The sequence below is a fragment of the Parasteatoda tepidariorum genome, chromosome 3 (assembly GCF_043381705.1).
Source record: "Parasteatoda tepidariorum isolate YZ-2023 chromosome 3, CAS_Ptep_4.0, whole genome shotgun sequence".
NCBI classification, from domain to species: Eukaryota; Metazoa; Arthropoda; class Arachnida; order Araneae; family Theridiidae; genus Parasteatoda; species Parasteatoda tepidariorum.
In genome coordinates, this window is record NC_092206.1 from 70,512,549 (window position 1) to 70,525,238 (window position 12,690).

The 12,690-nt window shown below is 30.4% G+C and overlaps 1 protein-coding gene across 1 annotated transcript; it reads right to left on the reverse strand.

The window, feature by feature from the left end:
- Positions 1-463: 463 nt before the first annotated feature.
- LOC107444974 (sulfotransferase ssu-1-like) lies at positions 464-7,279 on the reverse strand. The gene is made up of 2 exons (XM_016059265.3): positions 7,105-7,279; positions 464-1,571 (listed from the first exon to the last, which is right to left on the reverse strand). Exon 2 carries the CDS (start codon positions 1,558-1,560, stop codon positions 595-597), a length of 966 nt encoding a protein of 321 aa, XP_015914751.2. The 5' UTR covers positions 1,561-1,571; positions 7,105-7,279; the 3' UTR covers positions 464-594.
- Positions 7,280-12,690: the final 5,411 nt, after the last annotated feature.

Below are 12,690 nucleotides of genomic sequence, written 5' to 3' on the forward strand. Positions count from 1 at the left end.
GTTTTGAAACCGTTTACAACTATTATGGTTGAAAAACACTGAATGCGAAACTTTACGGCATTTTAACCGTTGTTAAAAAGAAATTTAAGAAGAATTTAAGAAATTTAAAACGAAATTTATATTAATTATGAAGTTCAATTATAAAGTTCAAATATAGGTATTTTTTATTTTTATATTTTCCACATTTTAGTTTTGAGTCTCCTGGCTTATTTACGTGTCAGATATCTAAACGTTAGAGTGGTACCTTTAAAAAAAAAATTGTTAAATACCATTAACGTAATTTTACTATCACTATTATAAAATGTAAGACATGAAGAAACCTTGTATGAGTTAGTGAAACGTAGTTTACTTTATATGATTTAATTAAACTATAATTTTGTTAGTGTACTTAGGAAAGTGTACTTTTTTTCTTAGTGTACTTAGAAAAAATTGATCGACCACAACTAAGAAAATATGTCATAGCTAATGTATAATAATCTTTAATCATTTTTAACATAAACTAAATCAAAAGTTTTTTTTCTTATGAAGTTTATGTTCTAATAACTTTTACAATGTTAACATATGCAACAGTATTTACGTATGTAGTAATTATTTTTATGAAATGGAAAACCAATTCGGAATATCTGTCCCTTCAGTTTTCTCCTTAAACTTCCGATCCAGCCTTTCAGCTTGCTCTTCAGTCAAAGCATTTTTCCAATCTCCAACGATTCCTTTCCGAATAAATTTATATTCAGGTAAAACGTTTGGCAAATCTATTTCAGAAATTAAATTCCTGATATGCTGCAAACCTTCATAAGTGTTTGGTTCCGTAAGTGTCTCACCTTCCTTTGGTTTTAAATCATAAACTTCACCAAATTTCTTTTTCATGAATTCAAAACTGCTAAAATTCACGATGTTATTCAAAACTGAATTGTCTTTTTCGATTGCCCCAATGAACTCATCACCAAGGAATTTAGCCAAATCGACAATTACTTTCTTTATGTCTTTCTTCATATCTTCGTAAGTGGTGTAATAAAGATTGGGGTCATTTCGATGAGGGTACCAAGACAATAAATGATCAAAGTAGTCATTATACTCCGCTTGACCAGTCATGAAAAGCTCGAACAAAACATTAAACTCGCCATCCCAGTACATAAATCCAGGTTGATTTCTAGTGTGGTGGAAAAGAGACACGGCGCAATCTTTGGGATTGCGGGCAACAAAAATGTATTTAGCTTTAGAGGAATATGGCATATGGGTATACGAAAGATGAGTTTTAAATGCACCAGGTCTTGGCATCTTGTCAATGCTCTCCTTGCCACACATATCTATAAATGGGCAATGCCTCAGAAACTGAGATGTTTCTTCAAGCTCTTTTCCTTTACGAAAAATGTGAAGAGCTACATTTTGCATCCATGTTGTCCCACATTTTGGATAAGTCACAATAAAAACGTCCTCTGCTTGTGGTTTGTAATCCATAGCTTCACGGAAACATTTTGATGAAAAGAAACCTGGATATATAAGACCATCCATTTTCATATAAAACGGTTTTTTCGAAACGATTTCCGTTGTTGAAGTCATTGTTGTTGTTCCTGAAGTAAATAAAAGTTTCAATTGCAAATTAACCATTCTATAGTTATAGTATATACAAACTCATAATTGTGCATAACACTCATCTGAGTAGTAAGGTATGTAATAGTGGTTGCAGAATAGAACCAAAAAAATGAATTTATAGTGATCTCCAGATATATAGGCCTTAAACCACGTAGGATTTCCAGCATGAAACTATGTTTTCATGCTGGAGCTACATTTGTCAGGAGCTACTAAACTCACATTAATGAACTATTTGAAAAGATAAATCTTTCGTAAAAAATTAGACTATTTACATTTACGTATTTTTTTTTAAATTTAAATTATGTAACTGAACCCCGTATAAGGCCGTGATAAGTATACTTACCACCAATTTTTAAAACTCTATGTTAAACTATTTTAACACTTTTTGTTCAGGTTTCTATTTGTTAATAACTTCAGCTCTGAGGAAGCACGTTTAAATATAATTGGTGATCATACAACAATTTTAAAAAACTTATAAATATAATATAATTATAATATGTATAGTTTCTTTTTTCAGTATTAATAAAATTTATTTCATGAATAAAAAAAATAAAATTCATTAAGTTTCTTATTTTATTATAACACCTAATGGACCGTGGTAAACATATTAACAATTTAAAAAAAAATGCCGTTGCAATTTTAAATTTTATCTAATAAGCTAAATGAATTTTTTATTCTCATATCGTACTTTCAATTCCAAAAATACTTTAATTTACCTTTGCCAGAAATAAATGGACCGATAAAAATTTTAAATAATAATTTTAAAAATTCTGATTATATTTAGCACATTTGCACACAAATTTCAATAAATGCTCTTATTACAAAAGTGGTTAAATGGTTATATTTAAACTAAGTAAACATATGCTTCCGCTATAAATTAAAAAAATAATGTGCACGAAATTCCTTATATAGATAAATTTTTTTATAGTAGTTATTTTTCAGGTGAGTGCAAATGATTTACTTAACCAAGATAAATATGAATATTGAAATCATGTAATGGAATCATTATGACCGTTGAACTGGATAATGATTTTTCTTTGTTTTTGTAACTTGCTCTTAATTCAAGGAAGGGGGAAATCAAAGAAAAAAATCTGTTTTTATTTGAAATTTTTTTTTTTTGAAAAAACGTTATTTTGCTTAGTAATTTGAAATTTTAAAAATAAGATTCAAAATGTCAAATTAAATAAAAAATTTAACATTTGATTATTAGCTAGAGAATTATTAATTGCTAAACTTTGTGGTTAAAAAAATTAAAAATACCTGTAAGCCGCAGAGTATGTGCTGAAAGGGCTAGTTTCTTTTCTCTAAACATAAAGGGGGTAACTATTTTTTTCGAAATTCCATTTTTCTCCAAAGTTATAGCAATTTGAAGTGCTTTCTCGCTTGTTCTTCTTTTCAGTTTTTTTCTGCTTTATATGACAGTTATTCATACATTGAAGAAAAATTTATTTTTCTCTCTGGGGATCTTTATTTTATAAGCTCGTGCTTGACTTGATGTCAAAAGCAATAAAAAAAAAAGAATAAATTAAATTTTTAAAAAAAGAGAAAGAGGTTAGATGTTGTCAAATGTTGTTGTTAATCCATAACATTTTGGAAGCTTTTAAATTGGAAAAGTCTCAAGAGGAAACAGCCTCCAATTTGAGCTATTTTAATATAATATAAGGTGATCATTATCTATTGTTAACAAGAAAAGTAACTTATCATATATTATTTATTGTTTCACACATTGTTTACTCCTAAATTTAAAATCTTTCAAAAGTACAATTGATCATTTTGCAAATTTAAACAAGCATTAATTTTTTTTACGATTAACATATCAACATAATATTCTTTTTACAAAATTTCAAGAATTACATATTCTATGAACAAAAAATTTTTTCTTTGAAAATATCAACATTTAAGGATTTCAAGGGAAAGGAACTAAGATACGAGAGTTGGTGAATAGAGCGAGCAGGGGTTAAGCCTCCAATTTATTTTAATATTACATTTCTTCTATATGTCAAGTAGTCAAATTTGACATTATAAATAATGTAAAAAATATATGATATGTTTGTTACTATATTTTATTATGTAATCTATATTATAAATTTAACTTTAATCTACAATATAATATATTTTTGTCAAGCCTATTTACTTTTTCCATCTCATTATATGCAGTTCTTTCATTTCCTCATTCCCTCGTATAAGTCAGACTACCCTTGAGAAAGAATGTCTCCTTTTGAGTGTTCGAAATGGGCCAACTTTATAATTTTTTAAGAAAATGAAGTTTTCACGTAACTAAATACATCTTTCCACTCCTGTTTCCTGCAATTATTCCTTCGTTAAACATATGCTTTAATTTACCATAATCATTTTTTAAAATTTTTTTTTTCTTTTACAAAATCCATTTTAATTAATAATTCTTTAAAATATTTTTTTTTCTTTTACAAAAATTATTTTATGTATTAATTATTCCAAATAAAGTTTTTCTCTTTTACAAAACCCTTTTTAGGTAGCACTTTTTTCGAATATTTTTCGTTTTCTTTAACAAAATCCTTTTTTGTTAGGAATTCTTCAAAATAAAGCTTTTTTCTTTTACGAAATACATTATAGTTAATGATTCTTTAAAATTAGTTTGTTTTTTCTTTTACGAAATCCTTTTTAATTAGTAATTTTTTTTAAAAAATAAAGATTCTCTTCTTTTACAAAAATATTTTAACCAGTAATTCCTTAAAATATTTTTTTCCGTTATACAAAATCCCTTTTAGTTAGTAACTCTTTAAAATAATGTTAGTTTTCTTTTACCAAATAACTTTTTAAACAGTAATTCTTTAAAATAAAGTTTTTTTTTCCTTTATAAAATCCTTTTCAGTGAGTAGTTCTTCAAAATAATGTTAAGTCCTTTCACTTAGATTACTTATTAAAACGGTTTTCAAGTTTCTTGGTAGATTTCGAATTGCTAAACTTATCGAAAAATTTATTGAAGTTCTTAAATTATTTATTCATTATTACAGACAAACAATTGATGACAACTCAACCATATATAAATTGAGTGATCTATGTTTTCAAGTTGAAGACAGAGAAACAGAACGTCATGATTTTTACAAAGCGTTCCAAATTTTTTTATCAGTTTAAAAGATGCTTCATTGACCGTTATGTCAAAAGAATTTGAAAATCGTCATGCCACAATAGCCAAAGAGTGCTCACTTCAAGTGAGGAGGAATTACTTAATTCTTCAAGCACTCCATGCATTTTCCAGTATTTTTTGCGAACAGGAAAGGATGCTGGAAACTTTAGATCTAATTTGGAGATCTATACCTTATACATATGTTAACTCATTCAAGTCGACGAATATTCTTCATGAATTTCGATATTTCGTGAATAAAGAAAGCGTTTCTTTGACTCAAGAAGAATATGCCAAAAGTGAACAATAGTGCAAACCCTAGATCTTTAAAACATATTTGCCGATGTGAACTAAGACATTGTCTCGCGAAAAACCAACAGTTACCTAATGGAAAGCATGCTTTATGAATACCATCAGAACTCAAATCTTTTATGCTGCTAGAAAGGTGAAACCGAAGTACAATTTGTTTAACTTTCTGAATTTGCTGCTTTACTTAATATTTACAGAAATAAAAATTTCTATTAGATGCTAAAGACTACGAACAGTGCGCAGAAAATACACAAAAACGTAATTTTTCTGAATAAACATACCTTTTTTTCGTTTGATTCCGATTTCTGCCTCGAAAATAAAGGTAATCGTAATCTGGGAAATATGGTCTTAATAGTTTAGTCATGAAAGCGATCCAAAGTTTTGACCCCTTAATGTTAATTAAATTTTTTTTTCCTATTTCACCATATCTCGAGATATCTTTTAACAAATTGGAAAATTAATTTTACGATTACATAACATTATTAAAACTATTTTCAAAATTAACATTATAAAAAATTAATGGAACATTAAGGGGTCAAAACTTTCGACCGCTACCCTGACCAAATTATTGGAACCATATTTCCCAGATTATTTCTACTCCCTATCTCTTTGGAGGCAGAAATCTAAATAAGATATGTTTGGAGGCAGAAATCTGAAAAAAGATATGTTTGCTCAGAGAAAGTATAATTTTGTGTCTGACTTCCTAACTTAAAATACCGTCTTTACTAAATAATTAGCATATTTAAAGTCACCCCCACAACGCATTAAGATTGAATCCCAGAACGTGAAGATCCAATCATTAGATAAAAAGTTATTCAGGGTTGTCCATTTTTTTTTCTTCTTCGCGCACTGTTCTTATGCATAATTGTTTTACTATGCACCCGCATGAAAAACAAATACTTCTTTATTTCTCCAATGATTTTAAAACCAAAAAAAAGAAGAATAAAAATATATAAACGAGTATTAAGTGTATTTATACCTATTTCGGATCAAAATGTTATCGTAAACATAAAAGTACCAGTTGGAGGTTAAAATTACCTGTGAAAGTATGTAAAATTGTTTTACGATACATATTAAATACATATTAAACAAACTCTTTTACATTTTTTCAATGATTTTAAGAACTAATCTATAAACTTAAGTGCTTTTTATAAAAATCACACTCAAATATTAAATTATATCTTACTCTGGAATTTTAAATGTGTGCAATATTATTTCAGCTGAACTGTTTGTTCATTAAAGATATTTAACTGAAAATTTACATTTAATAATTCTCTCCTCTTTGAATTGAAATCTAGTATTAATTGAAGTCGAAATAAAAGTTTAAAAAAAAAGGAATCTAGGCATTACATCTAAACCGCCATGAAATCGTGTTTTCTCGGAATTGAATTCAGACTGAAAGTAAAAAACGGAACCAAGACATTATATGTAAACAGCCGTAAAACAGCCGTTTTCTGAGAATAGGAGTCAAAATAAAAGCAAAAAAGGCAGGACGCTTGTTTTTGCTATTTAACAACTCACAATATAGAAGAGATGATTAAAACCTTAAAACAAATTACAGGTCAGTTTTGAAAAAGATGAAAATTGACATACATATTTCTTCCTAATATATATTTAAATGATATCTATATAATATAAATTATATTTCTAAATCAAATAACTTATATGAAATTTAATAACTTATGTTCCTAAAAATTAGTATTTTTATTTGCATTTAATATGCAATTTTTTAAATCTGTATTAAATTTATTCTCTTTTTTTAAAGCGTAAAAAATAAGTTTAAAGATAATCACTTACATTATTATATCTTATCCTCTTAATATCAGTAAAAAAATTTATGTCTTTTGACAGGCTATATCTCTGAATTAGTAGTAATATTTACTTAATGGCCATTTTTAATTTTATAGTGAGCATGACTTTTTTGCATGATAAACAAATAATTTTATTCAATAATTACATTATAATCTAGTTATTATGATAGCAGTAGAGTACGTACGTAAATGTAGCAACTTAGTTTTGTATCGGAATTCTTTTCGGGAAAAAGAATCTCAAATCAGTTTCAATCGAATTAAAAGTAGAAAAACGAACATGAAACTTACTTAGAAAAATGACTAAAACTTGTCACATCTCCGAAGCAATGCTTTTCAATTATTTAATGTCTCCAATACCAGTGGATTTTATAACAAAATAGAGGTAAAAAATAAAGGGGAAAAAGCTGAATATCACGATCCAGACAGCACTTAATTTATAAGCAATTTCAAATGCTTTTTCGTGATTTCCTCCTTTGCTTGCTTTAAATAATGAAAACTTATCTCCTCTCGAGATCTTCGATTTATAAGCTCGTGCTTGACTTAATATCAAAAGTAACAAAAAAAAGATTAATAAATGAAGTTTGAAAAAAAGTAAGAGTGAGAGTTAAGTTATCGTTATGCGCCCTTAACAAGTAAAATAATTTCTAATAGTGTCTTGCGTTCCGTATCCCTAAGTTTTAATATTTTTTTCATATTCAATAGATTATTTTTGAAATCCAAGTAATTGTCCAGTTTGTTATATGATTATCATAGTAGCAATATGTTCTTACATAAAATTCTAATAGTTATAAGCTTTATAAACCAAAATGATCTTTAATATTTTTTTTCATAAATCCGTTTTTAAGAGGAAATTATGTATAAATAAATGGCTAATATAAAAATTAGATTTAAAAATAAGAGAATACCAGGGTGGCTGGCAAACGATGTGAGCAGGGGCATAGCCTGTCACATTAAAAAAATCGCAAGCGTCGTTGCTGTATCGAGTTTCGTTAGATTTTGTTTTGCAGCTCAACAAAACTTAAAAATTTGGAATTAACGAAAAAGTGTAGAAAAATGTGCAGGAAGCACAATGTGATAAAATTATTTAACCCATAGATAGCTAATTCGAGAATTATTAACTGTTAAACTTGTAGTAAAATATGCCATAGAGGTTGCTTTGCAGGCCACGGAAAAAGAATTGAAATTTACGGGTTGGAAGGGCCATTTCTCATCCATTTAGCGCAAGTTTTATTTAAAATTATAGTTTATTCGAAAGATATTTCAATTTTAAGCACTACTTTCGGGAGATTTTCTCCTTTTTTTCTTTCTTTTTGCTTTACTTTATATAACGTTACGCTTACATTCTTTTGTCTTACGTTACTATACAAAATTTGTAAGATTTAGAAAAATTTTTATATTTTCCTTGGATGATAGTATCATCAAAGTAGGCAATAGTTCCATCCAAATCTTGGACAAACTGATCAATAAATTTATGGAATTCATTTCGTGCAGTTTTTATTCCGAAAAATAATCTTTTTGCTAAGTATGTACATACCTCTATAAGTAGAAAGAGTCTGATATTTTGCACTTTCTTCATCGACTTTCAAATGTAATTAAGCTTTGTAAATATCGAGCGTACAGACAGGGGCCCCCACCAGGGGGGAAGGTGGGCGCACGATGCGCCCACTTAAAGCTTGGGGGGGGGGATTTTTACACTAAATAAAACGAATAGTTGGAGGGGGGGATTTAGAATTTGCCCGAGAATGCGCCCAAGAGCTTGGGGGGGATGGGGGCCACTGCCTTTACGAATTTAAATTTATATGGCTATATTAACGCTGACTAGAATTTATTGNAACGCATGCGCAATGCGAGATAATGTCTGTGTTGGACCGACTGCTCACGCTGAGCTAACAAAACGGTATTTTTATGGCGTCAAAATTATATCAACGTAACGCTGACGCCCAGTTGAGACGCTTCTCCTAAGAAACCAGGCCTTGAGCTAACAAACCAGTATTTTGTTGGCGTCAGAGTAACGTCAACTTAACGCTGACGCCCAGATAAGGCGCTTGTCCTAAGAAACCAGGTTTTAAGATACATAATAAAGTTATTCTACGCACCAGCACAAGCTTCTGTATGTCCAATATTGCTTTTTACTGATCCAACATACATAGGTCTGTTCCTTCCGTTTTTGCAATACACTTGGGCAATAGCATTCAATTCAATAGGATCACCAACATGTGATCCGGTACCATGACCTTCAAAGTAGTCTATATCATCCGGTTTCAAACCATTCTCCGACAAAATTTCCTGGGATAGCTGGATTTGCATTTTCTGAGATGGTACAGATATGCCTACAAAACAAAATTTATCGGATTTGATGATTACAAAGCAAAATGTTTCGATGTTTCAATTTTGTACTCTTTAATCAATGCTGTCCAAGCATTCGAAATTACATTTCAAAATTTCAATTTCTTTGAATAACTTTTGTTTAAATGCAGAGTTCTTTCAAGAGGTCCACGAGGGAAAAATGCACAATATTACCGTGATTACAGAGCACGGAAACGAGCAGGAAAAAGAGTCGTTGAATAGAACTAGTGATCCTTCTACGACTGCTGATTTCTCTACAATTAACGTCGCAGGTTGCGAAGTTTAACTTCTTCCACGCGGAGGGAATCCACGCACTATTTTTTTCCCTAGTAATAAACTGTTCAAAGTATTGGTGTTTGCATGGTAATCAATCACTATTCTTGAAAAAAAAAATGCGTACTTTTTACACTAGTATATATCCCAGAAAGCATGCAACCTTAAGGCTACCTTCTGTCAGAATTTTCTTCTTATTGTCGAACGAAAGTGTTTGTACTAAAATCCTTTTTGTAATAAGGCAAAAATATTGCAGTTTTTAAACCTTTCATCCTAAAAGGATTACAAATTATTTTTTAAATAAGTGTTGTAACTTAGGTAAAATGGTCACTTAGGTCCATCATGACGTTTTAGCTGACGTCACACACTAACGATAGAATCAAACTGCATTGCTCATAAAAATTTCATGACAAGGTGGATTTTAGCTGAGCATGCAAGACTTAGTGAAAAGAAACCTTACAATTACTTAGGTTTAAGAGTATTTACACCTTGAGACTAGCTTTATTAAAGGATTTTTTTCACGCGTGAAAACTCTAAGTCAACCTCGATTTAAGGTTTTAATATCGAAGGTTGTTTTCCAAGGTTTTGGACTAGGGTAATGTGAGTAGAATAGAGCAGATTGTCACAGATCTCGTTTTAAGGTTAGAAGATTTACACGTAAACCGCATAACGAACCTTTTTAGGTTTACATTAGAAGGTTTTTGCTGAGTGAAAATGAACCATATTTTGCTATTTGGGATTTATTTAAAAAATTATATAATGCAAAGTTGTTTATCATTAGTTGGATTTTTTTTAATACAATTTATAAAAAGTAAGATTCTCAAGGGCCCCCTGAGTGCCTGGGGCCCCTGGGCACTGCCCGGGTGTGCCCATGCATAAAGACGGTACTGATCAAAAGTAACAAAAAATTATTAATAAATGAAGTTTGAAAAAAAGTAAGAGTGAGAGTTAAGTTATCGTTATGCGCCCTTAACAAGTAAAATAATTTCTTATAGTGTCTTACGTTCCGTATCCCTAAGTTTTAATATTTTTTTCATATCCAATTGATTATTTTTGAAATCAAAGTAATCGTCCAGTTTGTTATAAGATTAACATAGTAACAATATGTTCTTACATAAAATTCTGATAGTTATACACCGAAGAGCCTTTACATTATGACCACCCTCCATCTATAACAATAGGCTCGCCCAGGTTTTCATGGTTTTTTCGCCCAGGAACAATGTTTTCATGGGGCACATTAGGACCCATAATCCTCATAGAACAATCCCTGACATCTGTAAGCTACTTGAACATAGTTGCAGGCCAGGTTCACCCATTCGTGGCAACAGTTTTCCCTGCTGGGGATGGTGTTTACTAACAGAATAATGCACCATGTCATAATAGTCGAATCGTCGAGGAACATTCCAGTGACTTTCAAGTCATATCTTGGCCCCCAAATTCACCTGACTTTAATCCAATAGAGCATTTGTGGTCCTACTTGGAAAACCAAATTCGTGCTGCCGCGCTACCCCCTTTGCAGGACCAGTTGGTGAGCTCTTGGTACCAGATACCTCAGACTACCTATCAGCACCTTGTGGAATCAATGCCACGGCGCGGGTGCTAGCAGTTTTGAGGGCTTAAGGTGGTCATACATGTTATTAGCAGGGTGGTTATAATGTAATGGCTCTTCGGTGTATGTTTTATAAACCAAAATGGTCTCTAATTTTTATCTTTATTTTTTTCATAAATCGGTTTTTAAGAGGAAAATATATATAAATAAATGGATAATATAAAAATGAGAATTAAAAATAAGAGAATATCAGAGTATTTGGCAAACGATGTCAACAGGGGCATAGCCTATCACATTAAAAAAATCGCAAGTGTCGTTGCTGTATCGAATTTCGTTAGATTTTGTTTTGCTGCTCAACAAAACTAAAAAATTTGTAATTACGAAAAAGAGTAGAAAATGTACAGGAAGCACAATGTGATAAAATAATTTAACCATAGAGAGCTAATTCGAGAATTATTAACTGTTAAACTTGTAGTAGAATATGCCATAGAGGCTGCTTTGCAGGCCACGGAAACAGAATTGAAATTTACGGGTTAGCAGGGCCATTTCTGATCAATTTAGCGCAAGTTTTATTTAAAGTTATAGTTTATTCGAAAGATATTTCAATTTTAAGTGCTACTTTCGGGAGATTTTCTCATTTTTTTCTTCTTTTTTTCTTTTCTTTTTGCTTTACTTTATATTACGTTACGTTTACGTTCTTTTGTCTTACGTTACTATACAAAATTTGTAAGATTTAGAAAATTTTTCATCTTTTCCGTGGATGATAATATCATCAAAGTAGGTAATAGTTCCATCCAAATCTTGGACAAACTGAACAATAAATTTATGGAATTCATTTGGTGCAGTTCTTATTCCGAAAAATAATCTTTTTGCTAAGTATGTACCTCTATAAGTAGAAAGAGTCTGATATTTTGCGCTTTCTTCATCGACTTTCAAATGTAAATAAGCTTTATAAATATCGAGCGTACAGAAATATTTTCCATCACTTAATTTATTGAGAATGTCCTCAATTCTAGAAATTGGGTGCCTGGCATTTTGAAGCTGATTGCTGATTGTAACCTTAAAATCTGCGCAAATACGAACTGTGCCATCGTGCTTTGGGACAACTACTAGGTACCCCATTCTGATACGTCTATTTTTTCTATTGCACCTTCAGTTTCTAATTTATCTAATTCTTGTTCTACTTTTGATTTTAAAGTATACGGTACAGTACGTGGTTTAATAAAAATGGATTTTGCATCTGGAATTAGCTTTAGTGCACAAGTATATTCAGGAATGCAACCAATTTTAGGTTCAAACACATCAGAAAAAGAATCAATAATTTTATGTATGGAAAAATAAGTACAAGAAATACTGGGTTTAAAATTTGTATTTTGTGCAGAAATAGTGTGAGGATCAGATAAATTAATATTTAAGTTTCTAATCCAATCACTCCCTAATATAGAATTTTTCTTTATCTAAACAGTATACAAATCTTCAAAGCTAAATTTATTTTGATATCGGGGCTCGAAAAACCGCTCGTCCTCGGCGGTCAAAAATTCCCCGCGGACAACGAATTTCTCGAATCCGACGTCCGCGCGGACGGCCATTTTCCCCTTACTGTTAGTGATACATTTTCAATTTTTTTATTAGAATTGATTTTTTCTCTGTCTGGGAGTACTGCAGCGGTTAAAAGGGGCTTTTCAGCAATGAACTTACAAAAAAAA